This window comes from Chrysemys picta, chromosome 25 (genome assembly GCF_011386835.1).
Source record: "Chrysemys picta bellii isolate R12L10 chromosome 25, ASM1138683v2, whole genome shotgun sequence".
Lineage (NCBI taxonomy): Eukaryota > Metazoa > Chordata > Testudines > Emydidae > Chrysemys > Chrysemys picta.
The window spans coordinates 11,480,419-11,503,822 of NC_088815.1; the positions used below are offsets into that span (position 1 = coordinate 11,480,419).

General features: G+C 41.3%; 1 protein-coding gene across 3 annotated transcripts in view; it reads left to right on the forward strand.

The window, feature by feature from the left end:
* Window positions 1-23,404, forward strand: part of PTBP1 (polypyrimidine tract binding protein 1) — a 51,692-nt gene that overhangs the window by 10,067 nt on the left and 18,221 nt on the right. For 2 of the 3 annotated variants that reach the window (XM_005281053.4, XM_042861895.2), the window contains 3 exons: window positions 11,905-11,980; window positions 13,020-13,192; window positions 14,534-14,680. In XM_005281053.4, the coding sequence (XP_005281110.1) occupies window positions 11,905-11,980; window positions 13,020-13,192; window positions 14,534-14,680 (396 nt within the window). The remainder of the gene's footprint in view (window positions 1-11,904; window positions 11,981-13,019; window positions 13,193-14,533; window positions 14,681-23,404) is intronic. The other variant, XM_042861897.2, reaches the window with a different exon arrangement.

Consider the following 23,404-nt stretch of genomic DNA (forward strand, 5'->3'; position numbering starts at 1 on the left):
ATCAGTTTCTTTTCCAGCTTCATAATCACAATCTGATTTGAAGTTGGTCTTCATCTCTAACCTAACGATGTTTTGTTTATAGAAATTCTGACCTAAAGGTTGCTAGTATTTACCAAAGCAGGTTTTTGATAAACCACCTCACTATTGTGTAATTGCACTTTTTAGGTTAGTCTTTGATCTAAACTGTGTATGCATTCCTTAAACTGTATGTACAGGGTGAAATTTTATAGAGTAATTCATGTAGTCACAAGATGTTAAAGCTCTCCTAAGTGATCCCTTATTTTGCTAAGCAAGGTGAGTCATTCAGTTAACAATTATTTTCTGGCATGTAGAAAAGTACTAATTGTACTAAGTGTTTCCTATTAATGCTATGTAAAATATAACCTTTTGGTTTTAAGTATCAGGGGGTAGCCGTGTTAGTCTGTATCTACAAAAACAACAAGGAGTCTGGTGGCACCTTAAAGACTAAGATTTATTTGGGCATAAGCTTTCGTGAGTAAAAACCTCACTTCTTCAGATGCAACCGAAGTTCATGCATCCGAAGAAGTGAGGTTTTTACTCACGAAAGCTTATGCCCAAATAAATCTGTTAGTCTTTAAGGTGCCACCAGACTCCTTGTTGCTTTTGGTTTTAAGCACTCTCAAATAATCTTTAAACATCTTGTTGGTCACAAAGCAGTTAAGTTAGGTAGGAAGCCTGGAACATGATATGAATGCTGAAGGCTATTAGATGGGGTGTGTATTACCCTATAGAGCAAGAAATGACTAGCTTACATCACTACTTTTAGCACAGGGATTTTGGGCCAGTTAAAATGGCCACACCTTTTATTGGCTCAAAGGGCAGGTTTGTTTTACAGGGTGTCTCCATAGTAGCTGTCAAGACTAGTTTTTGTAAGAATGAAGGTTAGGGAGAGGCAGACTAGATGAAAGGATTGAGGAGCAGGGACTTCCTGTTAGTGCAGAAAGTCTTTAGCTTATCATTGAGCTGAGAGGGGAATAGAATAGGGGTTTAAATTTTAAAAGGGGGCAGAAGCAGCAGGTAGCCATGGTACCACTGTAAAAGCATGACAAAAGGTATACTTTGATACTACAAAAAGCCCTCAATAGCTGTACAAGTTGCTGTGTGTACTTAATCTTGTAACAGATTTTAAGCAGAAACCCTTTAAAGCTTTGATTTACTTATGTTAACTATATACTCTTCTGCATTCAGGACCTCAAGTCATCTTGTTTGTTGCAAGGTGTAATCAGAAGTAACTTTTTAAAAGTGACTAAAGTAGAAACTCAAGGATGTGCTAACCATCATAGCAGTGCTTAAACTAGGAAAAAGGTATTTTTAAAATTGTTAGCTAAATATATTTGAAACATCTCTTAAGATCTTAAGATCTAATATAGGTGCAGTTTAATCTCTTCAGAGTTGGGTTAGCTATTCAGAGTGGATCCTAGAGGTAGCCTAGAGAGGGGGGGGGGGTTCCTCTAGACATGGGTACAAGACTTAAAAATGTGTTAAAATGTTTTAACTACAATTTTTTTTAAACTAACCCTTTATCCTAATCTGCATATGCCTTAGGGTAGTATTAAGTAGTGTTTCAAATGGGACTAATGAGCAGTAGATGTTTTTAAAAAAAATCTTTTTTGCCTAAAAGAATAAGGTTCATGTGGTACCACTTGTACGCCAATAACATCTGAGTGCAGCCAACAGGGAAGAGGCATTACAACCACCATTGGTTTAGATTTGCTTTGAGTTATGATACACACTTGATTATGGCTGAATTTGAAGATCACTGGAGCCGCTACAGAGAGTGCAAAGCGCTTGTTTTGAGTTCAGTTGGTCAGAAAAGCCTCCAGAAACATCTAAGCTGAAGTTTAGATGTTTGACTGTTTGAAGACTGATGCCTGCTTTGCAATCATGGCAGCAAACAAATTTTAAAACTACTGGTCTAAAGTATTAAATAGACAATAGATGACTTTCATGTACAGGTTGAACCTCTCTAGTCAGGCACCCTTGGGACCTGACCGGTGCCCAACCAGAGAATTTGCCAAACCACGGGAGGTAAATGCAGACTGCCAGCAGATCTCCATAGATGCAGGGAGTAAGTGTGGGGGCCGGAGGTGCTGCAGCACACCCAGGCTTTGCACCCAGCGTGGCGCCCCCCCCTTCCCCCCCCCAGGGGCCTCACTGTCACCCAGGGGCCTTGCCGCCAACCCTCTGCCCGGGGGCTCCGATGCTGGTCCCGACTGCTGGCCCCTCACCCAGGGTCCCAGCTGCCGGCCCCAGGTTCTTCCCCTCCCTCCTGGAGCTTGAATGCCCCGAATCAGCTGTTCGTGGTGCTCTGGAAGTGCTGGGAGAGAGGAGGAGGAGTTGGTAAGTGTGGGCCCGCCAGTGCACAAGAGGCACGGGGGGAGGGGGCAGAGGGGGGAACTTGGCACTGGTGGATGCTCCGCACCCACTAATTTTTCTCCATGGGTGCTCCAGCGCCTATGCTGGACCAGGGCGTGCCCGATTAGAGGTGTTCAACCTGTACTATAATCACAGTTCATTTGTAAGATCTGATGGTGAACTCATCCAACGTTGAGATTCCAATCTTTAGACTTGGCACAAGATCATTTTGCACCATTTTGTCAGAAGCTGGGACTGTCCAACAGGATGGATCACTCAATAGTTGCCCTGTTTTGCCCATTCCCGCTGAAGCATCTGGCCACTGTTAGAAGATTAGATACTGGGCTGGGTGGACTTGGTCTGACCCAGTATGGCCATTCTGATGTTCTTAATGTTAAGTTAGGCTTCAGTTTCAATTTTGAGCTCAGGAAGGAAGTAATTCTGTATTCCAATTGTTCTGATTTATGTGAAAATGCACCAGATTACTGCTTCAGTGTGACCCAGACTGTTCTAATTTCCTGTGACATTGATCAACTTGCCCAGTAGATTACTGGGAGGTAGGAGGGAAAGACTATGTGACTAGGAGCAAGTCCCTTACTAGAGGCAATCTCCTGTATAAAATCAAGAAAATAGACATGAGATTTGCCCTAGTAATTCAGACAGTTCCTTTTTCTGGGTGAACTCACTCTTGTATCTTAACTCCACAAAGAGTATTGGCATATAGCAGCATAATTCGTGTTCATGCCATTAAGCATTCGTTTGTCCTGTTAACTTCCATTCTAATGTATCTGATATGTGAAATAAAGTCTCATAGATGCACATTTGGTTGAATCGTCTAATGAAAAAACTCTAGCAGTGATCTTTTTCTGGGTGGTGGTTTTTAGTTTTTTTAGAGGGGGAAAGAGAGGAGGGGGTGAATCATCCCTGTTGAAAGAGAAATGTTTATCTAGCTGAGACAACCCTCGAATTTTCCTTTCTACTCATAAAGAAGCTTCTAAAAATACTCATTAAAGAGCATGTATATCCAGCAAGTGTTTCAAAATTTGTTCTTGGTAGATTGCTTTGAAAGTTCCCACAGTGATAGTTTTGAAGAGCTCACTGTTTTGTGTGCTATTACAATTTAAATTTAGTGTCTCATTTTACTGACATGGATCCCTCTTGTATCTTGAAAGTCTAACTTAACCCTTCAGAAACCAGATAAATCAGTTAATTTCTCAGGGCCTATAGACAAAATTTCTTTCTGCAAGGAAAATGGCCTGTTGACAATGGCTGTCAGCCACAGTCTCCCAGGGGACCTTATCAATTAGTGTTGAAAGCTGTTTAGCTAGCATAGCTATCCAGTGTGTTACAAAATGTGATAGATGGTGGAGCATGGTGTCTGTCATGGTTTTTGTAACATTGTTTCAGCCTGCGCTATCAGTTCAAACTTTTTACATTGGACAGAGGGCACCTGATTTTTTTAACTATTTTTGTTTGCACTACCTTAGTGCACAGGAACCCTAGTCATGCATCAGAACTCCATTGTGCTAAGTGCTGTACAAACAGAACAAAAGGATGGGCCCTGCCCCAGAGATCTTACAATCTAATTATGATTCATTTTAGTGTATATGTGACATAGGAGGAAGCTGTTGCAGGGCATGGACTTAATTAAATAGTCTGTCTCCCTCGTTCTCACAACAGTAATTCTGGCTCTCAGTACCACAGTTGGATGGCCGTTTTAGTGCAAGCCTTGCAGCAGGTCTGCACTTAAAAAGCTGCAGTGACTGGTGCAGCTGTGCAAAGATGCTACTATGCCAATGGGATAGTGTTTCCTGTTGGTGTCGTTAATCCACCTCTGTGCACGGTGGTAGCTGTGTCGATGGGAGAAGCCCTCCCATCCACATAGCGCTGTCTACTCTTCTGGGCAGGGCGTGGGTAGGGAGTTGGTCAGTATGACTGTGCACTCGGGGTTAGGACTTTTCACTCCCCTGAGCGATGTAGTTATGCTGATATAAGTTTATAGTGTAGGCCTGGCCTTGATGTGTCTATCAATTCAGGAGTTTTGGGGTACATTTCATAGAAAAGTAAAGCACTGTGGTGCAGCAGGAAGCCTTCTTACTGTGCTTTTTTAAATTGGTGTCCGTGCTGTCTCATTGGCATAAACAATATAGGGGTTGAGAGCTGCATACCTGTACAAAAGGATACGTTCTTCATGGTGTGTACAAGCTTGACTTCAGACATTTATGCAAGGGAAATGGAGTATGGAAATCTCCGAGTTGTGGTTGGTCACTGTGATAAAGGACGAAAGCCTTAATTGGGTATTTTCTTGTCTGATTGTTAAATTTTATCGGGTCAAACGTTGACTTTACCAGTTGACAGTTTTCTCTACAGGGGTGTGTGTGTGGGGAGGGTGTTATTCAGAGGTGCAAATGAGTTGTGTCCAACTCCCATTGAAAGTCAATAGGAATTAAGCACTTTCCTGCCTTTTTGTGCCTTTGAACATTTCCCCCCAGGATCCTAAAGAGAGCTGGGTTAACAAATGCTGTTCCTTCCATCTTCACATAGTTGATGGAGCAGAGTAAGGCACTTCATATCCAAGGGCTGGGTGTACTGCTGCTTTGCAGTATTTACCACTGTTTGACCCAGAGTTAAATTGATTTTGTATATCTGTATTTTATACTGCCAGTAAACCAGCAGAGTAGCCTTTTTCTAATTCTTGTCATAGCTTAAACGTTACCTCTGCCCCCACTGACAGGCTGTGTAATACAATATTCTGGAAGTACAGGTTTAATTCTGTGTAATAACTTGAAATTGTGGGACTCCTCCACATTTTCATGTCCTATCTAAATGCTTGCTAAAGCTTTATTAGTTTTCTCTCATTAGTAGCTTTGATGCAGAACATACTGGTATTCAGGTTTTCAATTAGCTGCCACCATGGAACATCACTAGGTTTAGTCTTTACATTATTCATGACTAAACAGTCTGTCTAGCTTGGATTGCTTTCTAGCCCTTTGCTCAGACAGAATGCAACTAATTTATTTTTTATGGGTGACTAGTCTTTAAGTAGATGAAGGATTATACAGATCAACTGAAAATTTATGGAGTTCCATAGGTGTGCTTTGAGACACATGACAAGGCCCTACCCTAAGATGTTTGTATTCATACAAGCACTCTCTTTGCTCAGAAACTCAAGCTAGCTAATTGGAAGTAAAATTCTAATGAAGACAAGGCAGTTTGTAATTTTCACATGAGTTAGTGGGTTGAATTAGATTGGGTTTCCCCCATAGTGTTTAACTTGACCCACTAACTTATGTGAAAAATACCAACTGCCTTGTGTGCTAACTCAAGGTAAAAGACACTTTTTTCTTAGTGAAGACAAGGCTTTGCCTTTATTTTACAAGAAGAGGGGAAAATGGGAGCTGGCATTTGAGAATTCAAAACTATAATTTAGAAAACGTGTGCGAATGTTTATATATTTTATCCCACAGCAACTTCCACTTTTGGTAGTATAGACCTTCCTTTCCAAACATTTTGAGGAAGGAATTATTTGAAGTTAATATTGTACAGCTAGCCTACATGGTGTATAGGTGCATTTTATTAGATAAATGCTGCTAGAGCAAAGAACCAGTAGCTATGTGTGTGGTAGACAAAAGTAGGCTGCTGCCATAGAAACACCCACAGTCAGTATTTAACCTGTTAATATTTTATGATGTAGCTAATCATCAGTGATTTTTTTGGACTACAAAGACAAGGTATACAGCTACCCTGGACAAGACTAATCAACATATTTAAATACACTTGCTAGGCTTTGTTTTCTGCAATCAACAAGAAAAGTAATATTTCAGTAGATATAATAGAAAATATGAATTAATAGGTGTTCTTACACTAGCATTAACTCCATTCCTCATGGTGTTCGGTTACTCTTCTGAAATACCAGGTGGGTAAGGGAGATGGCTTTCAGAAATTGCACTGCAAGATGAATAACGTAGTGTTAACATTTATGATGACCGGTAATTTCAGTATCTGAAGAGCTATTTGTGCAGAGGTAGAGTACAATAGTCTGGGAACAAAATTGCAGTGTTCTTATAAAAAGTGATGATGCAGCAATTAGAAGGGGAAGAATGCACTACAGTATAAGATCTACAGGAAGTAGGGCTGTTGATTAATCGCAGTTAACTTACGCGATTAACTGAAAAAAAAGTAATCACGATTAATCACACTGTTAAAACAATAGAATACCAATTGAAATTTATTAAATATTTTTGGGTGTTTTTCTACATTTTCAAATGCATAGATTTCAATTACAATACAGGATACAAAGTGTACTGTACTCTATATTACTTTTGATTACAAATATTTGCACTGTAAAAATGATTTAAAAAAATTTCAGTTCACCTACAAGTACTGTAGTGCAATCTCTTTATCATGAAAGTGCATGTTATAAATATATTTTTTGTTACATAACTGCACTCAAAAACAAAATCTAAAACTTTATAGAGCTGCCAGTGCACTCAGTCCTACTGCTTGTTCTGCCAATTGCAAAGAGAAACAAGTTTGTTTACATTTACAGGAGATAATGCTGCCCACTTCTTAATTACGTCACCTGAAAGTGAGAACAGGCGTTCCTATGACACTGTTGTAGCTGGCATTGCAAGATATTTACTTGCCAGATGCGCTAAAGATTTATATGCCTCTTCATGCTTTGGCCATCGTTCCAGAGGACATACTTCCGTGCTGATGACGCTCGTTAAAAAAATGTGTTAATGTTCTAGCAGTCTCGGATGACCCAGCATGTTGTTCGTTTTAAGAACACTCACTGCAGATTTGACAAAACGCAAAGAAATAACCAATGTGAGATTTCTAAAGATAGCTACAGCACTCAACCCAAGATTTAAGAATCTGAAATGCTTTCAGAAGTCTTAAAAGAGCAACATTTTATGCGTAAACTAGAGAACCCATACCACCAAAAAAGAAAATCAGCCTTCTGCTGGTGGCATCTGACGCTCATAATGAAAATGAATATGAGTCCGTTCACACTGCTTTGCATCGTTATGGAGCAGAACCTATCATCAGCATGGACGCATGTCCTCTGGAATGGTGGATGAAGCATGCAGGAACATATGAATCTTTAGCACCTCGTAATATCTTGCGATGCGATGCCGGCTACAACAGTGCGATATAAACACCTTTTCTCACTTTCAGGTGATATTGTAAACAAGCAGGCAGCATTACCTTCTGCAAGTGTAAACAAACTTGTTTGTCTGAGCAATTGACTGAACAAGAAGTAGGATTGATTGGGACTTGTGGGCTCTAAAGTTTTACATTGTTTTATTTTTGATTGCAGTTTTTTTGTACATAATTGTACATTTGTAAGTTCAATTTCCATGATAGAGATTGCACTACAGTACTTGTGTAAGGTGAATTGAAAAATACTTTTTCTTTTGTTTTTTATAGTGCAAATACTTGTAATAAAAATATAAAGTGAGCACTGTACACTTTGTATTCTGTTGTAATTGAAATCAATATATTTGAAAATGTAGAAAACATCCAAAAATATTTAAATAAATGGTATTCTATTGTTTAATAGCGTGATTAATCATGCAATTTTTTTGTAATCGCTTGACAGCCCTAACAGGAAATAAAAGGGGAATCAGTTTACTAAGCTTTTTTAGTTATTTTGTTTTTTAAAACACATGTAGACTTCTGAGTCTTCAGACATCCAGCATTGGGTGATTCTTAATACTGGCTCTTCAAATATAAACTGCATTCCTTGGTTCCAAAACTTAAGAAATGGGTGAACCTTTCCTTGTGTTTTTTGATGGCAGGAGACTTTAAAGAGCACCAAATTGGTTGGCTGGCTTCCTGAAGTTGCTTTTTGTGGAATAATATTACTAGTACAACTTGAAGCTTATGCATAGCATAGCTTGTGCTAAACTGAAAAAGGCCACTGTTGTTCTGAACGAGTCTATACACAAAGTTATACTGGTACAGTAATTCTGTAAATTTCCCCATGTAGGCAAGACAGTGTAATTGTAGGTTTCTTCAATTCTCCCTCTTCATTAGCTCACATTTCCAGCTGGGAAGCTTACAAATAGACTGCTGCTTCTTTTGGTGTAAAGCAGTCTTCCCCCTCTACCTTCTGGCTCTTGTCACAGCAGGCATTTAGAATGTCTTGAAGATAAGAGGGGTGTGGATTTGTGAAGTTACACTTTGATTAAAGGAACCCTGAAGTGTGGAAAACTAGCAGCAGTAAGCATTTCATGCTTATATACACTTGACATATTTTTAAGTGTAAGAAGAAAATGGTGTAAATCTTCAAAGTACTACAAAAGCATCCTTCAGGTTGGCAGATTTGGAGGAGCCAAATTCTTTCTGCCATAGTACAAATGTTTGTTTTTCCAGTCGATAGTTTCCTAAACTTACCTCCCAGAGAGGGCAAATAAGTGGCTTATTCTTCTAGTGTTTCTATAGATGTATCATGAGGACTTACTGTGTGAGCAGAACCAATCTCTGCATGCGATCAACTTGATACTGGAGACTTCTGATTCCATAAAACCTTGCCTGGTCTTTTAAATAGAAAATTTAGCAATCATGGTGGTGTTTTTTTTTTAAAAGATACTTTGGTTAAAACCTGGGATTTGCAAAAGTGTTTGAGGGGGAGTAGTGAGACAGTCAACCTCCCTTGGAGATTTTGAAAATCCCAACCAAGTCTTTTTATTTATTTAAAATAAATAAAATAAATAAATAAATATATATATATATATCTTATGAATGCCATAGTAGATGGACACTTAAACAGTGAAATGTGAACCAAGATTATGCTGCTTTAGCTTGTATTTCACTGTTTGGACAATAAGGGACTAATTAGGTGCACTTATTAATAACCAGCTGCAATTTGACTCCTAGTTTCTCATGCACTAGCAATGTTGCAGTGTTTAGGTACAGGAGAGGAATGTTCCTGAGAACAGATTTATTGGGATTTTTTAAATGTCATGGGACAACTTTATCTTAAGTTTTACGACAGTTTATTTTCAGATTTTTTTTAAAAAGAACCCTCTAAATTTAAAATGGTGTAATACTTCAGTTCCAATTGCTGTAGTTCAGGGGTTCCCAAACTTTCGCAAGATGGACTGCATCTTAATAGTGAAGTTCTCTTAATGCAGTTTATTGGTAGGAAACAAGGAGAGACAACGTAGTGTGCCTACTCCACTCTCTACAGACCCCAGCAAATGCTTTGCAGATGACCAGTGACCCATAGACTACAAACTAGATCAGGTTCCCAAGTTATCTTGTGGTGTGCACCAAAGTATTGCGTTTGGCTTTGGAAAGTAGTTAGCAAGTCGCCCAACAGGATATTCAACACACAAATAGATAAAATGTATTTAGAATATAACTCCAGTTCATTTTGAGCTTCTTGTATGACCTACTTTTTTAAACCTGCTCAGATGCAGTGAGGAGAGTGCTTTCATCTTTACACAGATACTGTTACTCCTTCAATTGTCACTAGATAGCTGCCATGTTAAGAGAGATTGTTTCCAGTAATTGGAGTGTGAGATGATAAGGGAGTATGGTTTCATCAAGATGTTGGAAAACAGAACAACTTCCCATTTGATTGAGGCAGAGACTATAGAAGTAGATAAACCAAGTTCTCAGTTACCAGGGGAAGTCTTTGTTGTGCAGTAATTTCATGTGTGGATCAAGATAAAAAATAATTGACCTACAGCTAAAAAAATGCCCTCTTTGGTACTACCCAACTTACTTATTCTGAGTTTTCAAATCTTTTGTATAATTTTTTTTAGACTTCAGTGTTGACTGTTTTGCTGTGTAGCGCTAACTTAAATTAAAATTAGGGAGATGATTAGCTTGTTCTAAAACTACATACACCAATATGAATATAAGCCAGACTGATAGTTAATGAGTTTGAGGTTATATGCAGTTTTGCTTTTTCTTCATAGTTTTGCTTTTTTCTTTATAGTAAAAATAGTATGACCAGCTAATGCTGTTTAAGTAAGATTGGCCTTGATCAATAGAAGTAAACTAGGTGGTTGAATCAGTTGAATACTTACATCAGTCACTGTCAACTGTTTCACAGATGTGTCTGGTTTCTCTGGCGATGTTCTTTTGACTGTCGATTGCAGGGTATTGGGAGATACTGAACAGTCTGGTACTTCTTTATTGTAATTGCATTAGTGTCAAGGGTCAGAATTGTCATAGTTGTGATCTGTGAAAAATGTGGAATTTTTAACTGTCTCCATTAAATGTACAGTAGCAATCAGAAGTTTGTCTATGTAGTCTCACTGGTAGAAACACAATTTCTGTTAATGAAAGCAACAATCGTTTGTATCCAAACTGATTTTAAAAATCTGCTCTAGAAAGAAATTTGCATGTTGTCCCATATAGAAATATAACTTTACAATTACTCAGGTAGCACAGCTGCAGGCTGCGCTACCTTTATGTTCATTGGATAGTTACTTGCTCAACAAGGAGCCCTGCTGATTGCCCAGTACCTTATGCCTTGAGTAGTCCCACTGAAAAGCGATGGTATCACAGTCTGGCCCAGTGCTTTGGTAATAAATATTGTCTGTATTTCGAAGAGTTTAGTCTGTTCAGCATTTTTATTAGACTAAACGTGTACGTTATCCAAGTGTTTGATTCTAGTTCTCCAGGCACTTCTTTTATATGGAAATTTGGGTGCTCTTTGTTACTCTCCAGACTCTAGCTCCTGAGATACAAATTAAAGGACTTAAAAGTAAGATGGCAGACAAATGGCCGCAATACTTTTTGCTGAAAGTGTACACTTGGACTCGGATATCTGGAGATAATTTAATAAAATAAAACATCCCTTAGGCTTATAATAGGACGATATCAAATAAATGGCAAAAAACTATCTGGGGAAAGACTTGTAGCATTGCATTTTCAGTTCCTGATCTGTCTTTGTAACCTGCGTCTTCTCCTTGCCACTGAAAAACATGCATCATACGTCTTATTTAGCAGCACCTCACATAGTGTGTGACTTAATGTCACGCAATAGCGTTTTTAGATGGCGTGGTTTTAGACCTTATAAGTAAGGGTTTAACTAGCCGTAGTATTTAGAGCTTTTCGACTTGTTCTTTGTAACCTAAGGCAAATATTAGGAAGCGTGGGTTAGTTTAATGTTGCTGCCAGGGTGAATGGAGTATTGTTGTCTTTTTAAACTAAAGAGTGGATGAAAATCTTGCCTGGTATAGGTAATTCTGCCACTAGAGTTTCAGTGCCTGTTATCCTAATAGCTCAGGAAGGTATGCAGTCCAGAGGTTTTTGTTCCTGGTGGTCTTCACACTTTACTCCCCCCACCAAATTTATGTAGCTCTACACATTTGCCTGACTTAAAATTACATACAGGTGAATGAAAGGCCAAGTAGATCTACTGTCAAAGTATTTTCCCTTACACACTTCTGCTTGGTTTCTCTACCATCTTAATTTCTGAATTGTCCTCCTGTTCTCAAAGTACCTGAATAGAATTTAGAAAAATGCTGTCAACTTACCCTTTTCCATCTTTTTCTCTTCCAGCGGGGATCTGACGAGCTTTTCTCTACTTGTGTTACTAACGGACCCTTTATCATGAGCAGCAACTCTGCTTCTGCAGGTAAAATTGCTAGCAAAAAAGTATAGCAGCCCACGATGAGTGTTGAAGGTACAATTAGCAGGGCTACTTTATTCCACTTGCTCTTGGTTTAAAATCTCTGCTTTCATTCTCACTGCTTGTTCTGGTTAGGGTTTGTGTAAGACCATACAAAATATCTGACTACCTGCTGTCCTACATCCTTGAAAGGCCTAGCAGCTTGAACAAAATTGGTATCACAGGACAACTGCTAAAATGGCCCTTTAAAGGATTAGACCACACAGTTCATACTATAAACCTCTGCCGTTGAGCATAAATTGATCCTTTGGTTGATTTTGGACATATGTAGTCACCATGATGGGTATTATTGAAACAGTCTTACGCAGTATGGAGGTGAGTTCATAATCCTGCTCTAGATAAACTCATTAGTATTTGAGTACAGAATGCTGCATTTCATGGTTTGCTTTATTTGCCTCAAATTCTGCAGCTTTGAGCTAACAATCCTCCAGAGTTATCTTATGTTCTGCTTAACTTCTGGCCTTTCTGCCAAGCTGTATCATCTAGTGTATGTTAGTATACTGCTAACAATGTATGGCTAGCAATCGGCTGGTGCAGAATCCAGCTGAGCTAAGATGAAGTCTAGAGTTGCCATATGTTTGCTGTTTGATATTGCCTATTTAAGGCGTGAGCCCCCTCAAACAGCAGCTTCACCACCAATAATACTAGTCAAAGTGAAAAGGAAAAAGCAGACTGAAAGTGTCTCAAACCTTAGAGTAGAAATATGGGCTGTGACATACTGTAAACATAAATGGTAAAATGGCCACTTGAGAGTTAACTTGTGATTCCATTGCTGCTATGTCACTCAGCTCACTTATATAATTTGAAAAAATGAGTAGAACCATGTGTCTTCATATTTGGGTTGCCTTAGAGCCTGGAATTTCTCTTAATTTGGTGAGTTGAAAACAATGTGGGAGGCAAAATGCAAGACAAAGCGGTAACCTGATGCCCTGTCTCAGATCAACTGGAACTGTAACAACCAACAATGCTTGTTCGTTCTTTTCAGCTAATGGAAACGACAGCAAAAAATTCAAAGGTGACAGTAGAAGTGCGGGGGTCCCTTCGCGAGTAATCCACGTCCGTAAACTCCCCAGTGACGTCACAGAGGCAGAAGTCATTTCTTTGGGATTACCTTTTGGCAAAGTCACCAATCTTCTAATGCTGAAAGGAAAAAATCAGGTACTGTCCCAGCAATTGAAAGTGGGGATTTTATGGGAGATTTCATTGAAACCATTGTCATGGCATCAGCAAATAAGATGTTTGTTGCTAATACAACTGCCAGATAGTAGTTACTAAGTTCCAGATAAATTTTTTGTTTCAAGATTTTAATTTAAGAGCTATTCAAAAACACCGCCTTTTCTGACTTCAGGGGCTTCAAACACTGCTTGCATGCAGTCACTTCTCTATATTCTAATTGATTGTAAAATACAAAGCAGGAGAGTAGTTTAGACAAGACTTATGTGAGCTAGCTCTTAGTCATGCTGGCCCAGTAGCCTCTTTGGACTTCTAACTTTTGAAGTTAAAGGAGGCCTAAAAATGTAACGAGTAAACCCCAGTTGGACAATGTAGTAGGTTAGCACTAATTCATGGTGACCAGGAAATCCATTGTAGATTATAAATTGGAAAGCAAAGAAGCAAACAGTTTTACAGTTACTGTATCACATGAAATACTTTTATACTTGCAAAAAAAAAATCATCAGAGAATAAAGTGTGTTGCTCTTTTGATTTGATATTTCATAGTATATAAATTGCATTTATGCTGTGTATCATAAAAGTAATAACTCACTGCAGCACATTTGCATCTTTGTTAGAAGTAGTATGAGATCATAAGAATAAGCAGATTTTAAGATTAGCAGAGAATTAGTGAGGTTCTACGTTGTGTGTTAATACATAGTTCATGTGGTTTCATGCAACACTCAGTTATTGTTTAGTTTTTTAAATGCTATTTTTAAAAAGTGGGAGATTTTAGCTAGTAAATTTAAAATATACAAGAGTAAGGCCTGATTTATATCTACAAAAGAAAAAAGTGAAAGTAGGCTGAAATCTGGGGTAACGCTTCAGTCTGAGCTAGTGTCACTGTCACACTTTTGGCACTGTCAGAATTGATGATCTCTTCAGTCTGATTACTGAAATTCTTTTGCGAACCGTTTTTTATAACAGATCTGTTGCCAAAAATTGTGATCTGAAGTTCTAAAAATGAGACCCAAGCAAATGAAGCTGGTATTTTTAACTGCATAGTGAAAACTCTCACTTGTTTTCAATATGGTGTCTCTTCTAAAAACAAGACTTAGTTGAAAACTTCTTGCAGTTCTGTTGTACAAGCAAGTGGCCCTTGAAAGCTTGCATGTCAACACACTCCGAACACACTACTACTGTACATCTTCCTGAATCTCACATAATATCCTGTACAGAAGACCTTCCATCGGTCACATCATGGTACCATCCAACATTCAAATTGCCACCTTAATGTAAGCAGCTCTGCTAATAACCAGGACATGTCACATTTGTGATCCTATGCAGGCTTTCATAGAAATGAACACCGAGGAAGCAGCCAACACCATGGTAAGTTACTACACCACAGTCACTCCAGTCCTTCGAAGCCAGCCCATCTACATTCAGTTCTCCAACCACAAGGAACTCAAAACAGACAACTCTCCAAACCAAGCAGTGAGTAGTAATTCTTTTTACTATCCTTCAATAACAACTGCCTAGCACGTCATTGAGTCCCCTTAAACCTCCAATTGCCAGAAGCTGGGTCTGGATAACAGGACGAATCATTCAAAATTGCCTTGATCTTTGAGCAGTGTCCCTATGGGTGCTCCACTTCACGTGCACGTGTGCCCCATGTGCCTTTGGAGATTTTCATTAGTATTGTCTGTCCAGCCTGCGCCGTTGATATCCTCATCTTGTGCTGAGGGTATATCAGGCTGTGCGAGTGAACTGCCCTCAATTCCTTCTCCACCACCTTGACCTGAGGTGGAGCTTGGCGCGTTTGCCTTGGCTTTTGCAGTGCTTGTTTATCCCAATTTAGCTAGCTAGTTAGTTCTTAGTTTGTAATCATAGCTTGTTGTTTCTTGGGGGGGAGGGGAGGAGTTTTTTCTTTTTCTCTGGGGAAATCCTACCAGTGTGGGGCATAACCGGTTTACTGGGATTTAAATGTTACACCTCATGTAGAGGGAGGCTATCCCTATCAGTGCCGGACACTCAAAGTGCATTTGCTGCCTGGGAGAGTCGCTTGTTCCTCAGAAGTGTAGCTTCTGTTTAGCCCCTAATGTAGGGTTTGGAAGAAGTGAGAAGGGAGGCTGTGACTACTGATGGTGGAGCATTCCCTTCACCCTGATTCGGAGCCAGGTAAGAGCTCCCATGTACATCACTCCCTGGGGGCCTCTAGCGCCCCTTCAACTTTGGCACAGCACTCTTCCAGAAAGGGGAGATCCTCAGAGTCCTCTTCTAAACATCCTAAGCAGAGGAGCGCTATCCCTTCCCAAAGAACCCTCCTCAGAGATCTCATTCCCTCACCAGGTCAACCGTCTCAGAGACTACATCCTTGAGGCTCAGTACCATGGAGGCAAAAATATCCTCCAGTGCTGGTAAGCAGGAAATCAGGTTTAAGTCCAGGCATGGTTCTCTGAAGGCCCCAGTACTGTCTCCAGGAGATTGATAGACCAAACACAGAGGAACAGTACTGTTGGACTTAACTCCTTTCCCCATACTCCCATGGAGTTCTTCAGTACCATGTAAGCCTCCAGCCACATCAGCATCCTAAGCAATCGGTACTGACTATCAAGGACGACCATACTGATCTGTTGGTGCTGCAACAATACTTGGTACCGCAACATCAGTCAGAGCTGCAAGATTTTTAGATACACAAAGGATTTATCGGTGACTGCCGAACCAGTCTCCTCATTGCTGGTGGTTACAGAGTGCCTGTTGGTACTGAGTCACTCAGTCTTCAGAGCTCTATACATTTCCAGTACCATCACCCCCTTTTCAGTTGAATATCTACCAATAAAAGAAGAGGATGATTATTTCCCTTCAGCATAGATTGCTGTTCAGGGCTCCCTTATGTTACCGATATATGGACCTCCTTTCTCAGAGTGGTAAGAGCAGTACTCAAGGACCTCAGCTCCTGGTGGGAGCAACCCTGGGTGTCGCCCCTTCCCCCATATGGTCCTCAGCGGTGATATTGGAATCCTTGAGTGCTTTATCAGTTTTCCAGGCCCCCAACCCTCTCCCATCGGAATGAAAGGGAGACTCAAGCTTTTCTTCTCCAGCAAGAGGAAGAAACATTTGAATCCCAAGAAACTAGGTCAGACGAAGCCAATCCTTATACCATTTTGTACCATCTTCACCAGATGAATCTGTAATGCCTCCTCCATCTACGGTGGATGGCTTTTGGCAGTTCCAGGATCTTGTTAGGCGAGTGACAGACTCCTTAGATACCTTGTTGAGGAGGTCAGAGAATCCAAACACAAGCTGCTGGATATTCTTTACTTCACAATACATCCAGAATTGCCCTTCCTCTCAACAAGGCTCTCCTGGAACCTTCTAAAACCATTTGACAAACCCCAGCTACAGTAATGCCCACATGTCAGAGGACTCGGAGATCTTATTCTCCCACCCTCCACCTAACACCTGGTGACTGATGCAGTTAATGAACGGGGCAAGTAACATTGTTATAAGTCCTCCCCATCGGACAGAGACCAGAAGTGCCTGGCCCTGCTGGGCAGAGATTCCTATTCATCAGCAACCCTACAGATCCATATTGCAAATTACTGGGTACTGAAGGCAAAATACGAATACATCAATAAACTATACAAAATTTGGATAATTTAACACCTTCCTCCTAACCAAAGGGAACAATTGCAGGCCACTATTGTTGACAGACAATTACTGGCCAGGACATTTCTTCAGGCAGCTCTGGGCGCTGCAGATATTGTAGCCCCCTTGAGCTCTACGGCAGTAGAGCTCAAGGGGGCTACATGGTTACAGCTTCCCCAGAGAAGTCTAGAATATGGTGGTGGAGCTTCCATTTGATGGACTGAAGCTGTTGGTGGAAAATACCGATGAGTTTTTTGCATACCCTTACGGATTCCAGGGCCACATTACACTTGTTAGGTATCTACACTCCTACAAGCAAAAGGAAGTTTAGATCACAAATGGCTCAAAGGTGATGCAGTTCTTCCGGTTTCAGAGGGTGAGAGCGCCTCTTGAAAGACACAGGTTAGATCTTTTTCTCTGAAACCTATCTGATGCATCTGCGCAGCAGTCTTCTTCATCAAAGCATCCATTTTGACCGGGTGGTTGAGGGTTCAAACCTCAGACTTCCATTAGCTTGTCAACTTCAGTGTTTTCCCCATTTCCCCCCTTTGGAGACACTCTTCCATTTCCAACAAGCCTAGGAGTGTATCACCTTGGACAAATGGATGTTGGATGTAATATCGGGCAGCACCACCCATTTTACCTCCCTCCTGCCCCCTCATTCCCGTCTTCTGTCCTTCATGGATCCCTCTCACAGGTCCCTATTAGGACAGGAAATAAACTCTCTTCTTTGTTTAGGAACGATAGTCTGGGCCTTGTTCAGCACAGGGGCAGAGGCGTCTATTAATGGTATTTCCTTGAACCAAAGAAAAACAGAGGGTGGAGACCCATCTTAAATCTAAGGCTCATAAACAAATTTGTGAAATCTAAAAAGTTCAGGATGGTGATGTGGGGAGCTATAATTCCTTCTTTAACGTCAGGGGTTTGGTGTTCAGCTATTGACCTTCAAGATGCACAGTTCCGTATAGTGATGTACCTATCTCTCAGAAGGTTCCTGCATCTTGTCGTAGGCCAGGCTCATATTCGGTATCGGGTGCTCCCGCTCGATCTCTCCTTAGCTCTGTTGGTGTTTCAAAAGGTTCTCTTCGTGGTGGCTGCCTACCTGCATCGTCGGGTGGTCATAGTGTTTTTGCCTTGACAACTGGCTGCACAAGGGGTTGGACATACCAAGAGGTGTCATCTGCCACAGCAAAAACGCTTTTCTTGTTCTTAGACTTGGGTCTTCAATTGAATGTGGAAAAATCCACACTGATACCCATTCAGAACATACAATTTATAGGGACATTCGTGGATTCTTTAGCAGACAGGACCTTCCTTCCCATGGACAGGCTTGTGACATTATCAGATCTTGTCAGAATTATTCAAGGGAGCCCCCAGACTTCAGTCATAAACAGTCTTCAACTCTTCAGTCATGTGGTAGTTTATACCATTGAGACAGAACATGCGAGGGTACACCTTTTCTGTTTCCAGGGGTGGCTTGGATCAATTTACTCGCCAAACAAACACAGGTGTCAGTTTCCCAGCTGGTGAAGCGTTCCCTAGACTGGTGGAAGGTTCTTCGCAGTGTAGGGGCAGAGGTTCCTTTTCTTAAACTAGCCTTCCTAGTGGCTATTACCTTCACCCTGTTGATTCAGAAAGACTGGGGCCTTTATGGCAGACCCTCCTTTCACAATTTTCTACATGGCTAATGTCCTTATCTGCATCCCCGAGGCCTTCCTAAAGTGTCTTCTGAGTTTCATCTGAATCAGATCATTTACCTACCAATTTTCTTTCCAAAAACCTCACAAATCCAACATGGAGACAGTGCCCCCTACTCTAGATATCAGAAGGCCATTATCTTTCTATCTATATAGGACTAAACCATTTAGTAAATCCCGTAGGGTGTTCGTTTTGTTTGCAGACAGATCAAAAGGCTCTGCTGTTTCTAACCAGAGGCTATCAAAATGGATTTCAGGGCTTATTATATAGTTCGTATTGCCAGCATTCCACCTTCTGGAATCTTGTCCGCTCACTCCACAAAATCACAATCTGCAGAGCTGCTACATGATCTTTGGTACATACCTTCTCTAGACACTCTGCGTTAATCGATGCCTCCAGATCTGAGGCAGAAGTTGACAGTGTGGTTCTTTCCTCTGTAATGGACTTGACTCCAAAGCACCCTCTTCCTGATTGGATACTGCTCGGGAGTCGCCTCAAATGGAGCACCCATATTGACACTACTCGAAAGAAAGAAAGGTTACTCCCCCTTTGCAGTAACCGTAGTTCTCTGAGATGTGTCCCTGTGGGTGCTCCACTACTTGCCCTCCTTCCCCTTTGTTCGGAGTTTGCTTCTGAGACTCGGCATTGGAGAAGGAACCCGGGGGTGGTTCGCCTGCACAGCCTGATATAGCGTTGATGTGGGGCACAGGAATATCAATGGCTCATCCATGGGCTGATCAGACTCTTAATGAAAATCTCCAGTCACAGGTGCATATGCGCATCTAAAATGGAGCACCCATAGGTGGACACATCTTGAACTACAGTTACTGCACTGGGTGGGTAACCTCTTTGTTCATTCCCTCTAAAGCAGTGGTCACCAACCTGTCAATCATGATCGACTGGTCAATCCTAGAGACTCTCCCAGTTGATCGCGATCTCTGGTGGTGTAGTGGGGCTGCTGCTAAGGCAGGTTCCCTGCCTGCCACGGACCCACGCCACTCTCGGAAGTGGCCAGTGTGACCCCCATATTGGGGGGGGTGAGGGGGACAGGTGTCTCAGTGCGCTGCTCCTGCCTGCAAGCATTGACCCTGCAGCTCCTATTGGCTGGGAATAGGGAACTGTGGCCAGTAGGAGCTGCGGGGGCAGTGTGCGAAGCCATGTGCCCCTCTCCCCTGCCCAGGAGCCACAGGGGCGCGTTGGCCCCTTCTGGGAGCGGCATGGGGCCGGGGCAGGCAGGAAGCCTGCCCACGGTAAGTGCCACCTGGTGGGAGGCTGCACCCCTGCCCGGAGCCAGCACTCCAAATCCCCTCCTGCACCCCAAGCCCCATACCTGAACCCCCTCCCAGAGCCAGCATTCCAAACCCCCTCCTGCACCCCAAGCCCCACCCGAGCCCAGAGCCAGTATCCTGCACCCAAAGTTCCTGCCAGAGCTTGCACCCCTCACCCCCTCCTGTACCCCAACACCCTGGCTCAGGCTCAGCCTGGAGCCCCCTCCCACACTGCGAACCCCTCGGCCCCAGCCTAGAGCCCACACCCCCTCCCCGGCTCCAGCCTAGTGAAAGTGAGTGAGGGTGGGGGAGAGCGAGCGATGGAGAGAGGGGAGGATGGAGTGAGTGGGGCTTTGGGGAAGGTGCAGAGGAGGTCATGGATTGCCCTTAAATTCAAAAGGTGATCTTGGGGGCAAAAAAGGTTGGAGATCACTGCTCTAAATCATCGGGCATTGGCCACTGTCAGAGACAGGGTAAAAAGCTAGATGGACCATTGGTGTGACCCACTGGCCATTCTTAACTGTCCGTTTGGTTTCATTGTTGGTCCTGATGCTCCACTAATGCTGTGGCTCAGTGATCTGAAGGGGCTACATTTATTAATTTTATACTGTGTATTATTTAAGCACCATTATATGGGATTGAACATTCTGCTGGTTTGAGGCTCAAGCTGGATAAATTCAGTCCTGGATTAATGCTAAAGCACTGCTAGTCCTGATCTACTAACATGCTATCCCGCCTTTATATCCTCCTGTGCACAAGACCCTAGACTGAGGCTGACAGGACAGCCTCCAAGGCATGATAACTTGAACGAACAGGACAGGTCTCCAGTAGTCTTACATAATCACTTCTAGTCCTGGTAGATTGCAAAAAATTGGACCTTAGAATCACATGTTTTTGATTGCCCTCTTGCTTTTTCCTCCACTTTCTGATAATTTTCTGTTGCTAACTTAAACCGGTAAAACTAGAAATTAATAACTTTTGCAATCTAGAAAGCTTGGGGATGCAGCTCTCAGGTAGCTAATGCTGTTTACTATTCATTTCTACATTCTATGGGAGATGAACTGCTAAAATTATCAGTTGAAATGATAGGGGGTGAAGAATATGGTAGCATTTTCTGAAATGCTTCTAATTCCACACTCAGGGCCAGTTAGACCAGCAGAACTGCAGGGCCTCAGTGCATAGATGAGATGATGTTCAAAGGAGAGATTTAGGTTTATTAGCAACTGTGGAACTTTTGGGAAAGGAGGAACCTTTACAGGAAGGCTAAACCAACACAGAACCAGATTGTTCTAATTTTATATGCCGCCAATCATAGAGGAGACTTTAAACTAAGGGCTGGGGGAAACAGACAGATGTGGAGGTGCACACAGTTCAGATATCCCTTAGGTGAGGATTTATTAAAGGGGACAATCTGTATCCTAGTAAATATATCATATAAAGACAGATACCTAAATATTGACAAATTTAAGTGCTTGCATACAAATGCCAGAAGTCTAAATACTAATATGGGTAAACTTGAGTGCCTGATATTAAATGAGGATATTGATATAATAGGCATCACAAAAAACTCGGAACAATGATAATCAACAGGACATGGTAATACCAGGGTACAAAATATATAGGAATGACAGAGTAGGTCATGCTAGTGAGGGAGTTGCACTGTATGTGAAAGAAAGCATAGTCAAATATAGTAAAAAACTTAAATGAATCAAACTGTACCATAGAGACTCTCTGGATAGAAATTCTATGCTTGATTAATTTAAGAGTATAGCAATAGGAGTAGATGACCAACCATCTGACCAGGATGATGATAGTGATTGTGAAATGCTCAGGGGTATTAAAGAGGCTACAAAAACAGAAAAACCAATAATAGGGGGTGATTTCAACTATCCCCATGTTGACTGGGTACATGACACCTCAGGATGGGATGCAGAGACACAATTTCTAGACCACATTAATGTCATCTACTTGGAGCAGCTAATCCTGGAACCCACAAGGGGAGAGGTAATTCTTGGTTTAGTCCTAAGTGGCACACAGGATCTGGTCCAAGATATGAATATAGTTGAACCGCTGGGTAATTTTAACCATAATGTAATTAAATTTAAAATTCCTGGCATAGAGGATAATATAAAAGAAGCTTTTAACTTCAAAAAAGGGGAACTGCACAAAAATTAGGAAGTTAGTTAAAAGGAAAAGTCGTGAATGAAATGCCTGCAAGCTGCATGGAAACTTTTTAAGCACCATAATAGAAGCTTAAACTAAATATATACCCCCCCAATAAAAAAAAGCAAGAGGACCAAACAAATGCCACTATGTAAAAGAGGAGGTTAGAAACAGTCTTCCTTTAAAAAATTGGAAGTCAGATCCTACTGAGGAATATCGAAAGGAACATAAACTCCGGCAAATCAAGTGTAAACGTATAATTAGGTAGACCAAAAAAGAATTTGAAGAGCATTTAGCAAAAGACACACAAACTAACAGGAAAACATTTTTAAGAACATCAGAAGCAGGAAGCCTGCCAAACAATCAGTGGGGCCACTGAGTGATTGAGGTGCTAAAGGAGCACTCAAGGAAGACAAGGCTCTTGAGGAGAAGCCAGATGAATTCTTTGCATTGATCTTCACTGCAGAGAATGTGACTGGTAACAGAATGGCAGGTGAAATTCAGCATTGATAAATGCAGAGTAATGCACATTGGAAAACATAATCCCAGTTATACATACTAAAGGATGGGGACTAAGTTAGCTGTTATCACTCAAGAAAGATCTTGGAGTCATTGTGGATAGTTCTTTAAATCCATCTGCTCACGCTGCAGCTGCAGTCAAAATAATTAGCAATGTTAAGAACTGTTAGGAAAGTGATAGATAAGGCAGTAAGTATCCTAATGTCACTATATAAATCCATGGTATGTCCGCACCCTGAATACTGCATGCAGTTCTAGTCGCACATCTAAAAAAAAAAAAGATATATTAGAATTGGAAAAAGCACAGAGAAGCACAACAAAAATGATTACGGGTGAGGAACAACTTCCATTTGAGGAGAGATTAAAAAGAGTAGGATTGTTCAGCATGGAAAAGACATTACCGGTGGAGATATGATAGAGGTCTATAAAATCATGACTGGTATGGAGAAAGTAAATAAGGAAGTGCTGTTTACCCCTTCACATAATGCAAGAGCCAGAAGGTCACCCAATGACATTAATAGTCAGCAGGTTTAAAACAAACATAAGGAAATATTCCTTTGCACAATGTGAATCTCGTTGCCAGGGGACGTTGTGAAGGCCAAAATTATCACTTAGTTCAAAAAAGAATTAGATAAGTTCCTGGAGGATAAGTCCGTCAATGGTTATTAGCCAAGATGGTCAGAGATGTAATCCCATTTCTAGGTGTCCTTAAATCTGTGACTGCCAGAAGCTGGAACTGGATGACGGGATGGATCATTTTGAAATTGTCCTGGTCACTTCCTCAGAAGCATCTGGCATGGACTGCTGTCAGAAGCCAGGATATAGGGCTAGATGCATCATTGGTCTGACTCAGTATGGCCATTCTTATGTTCTTAAGTAAAGTGAACATAGATGTGATTCTGAGAGCCCAGGTATCTGATTA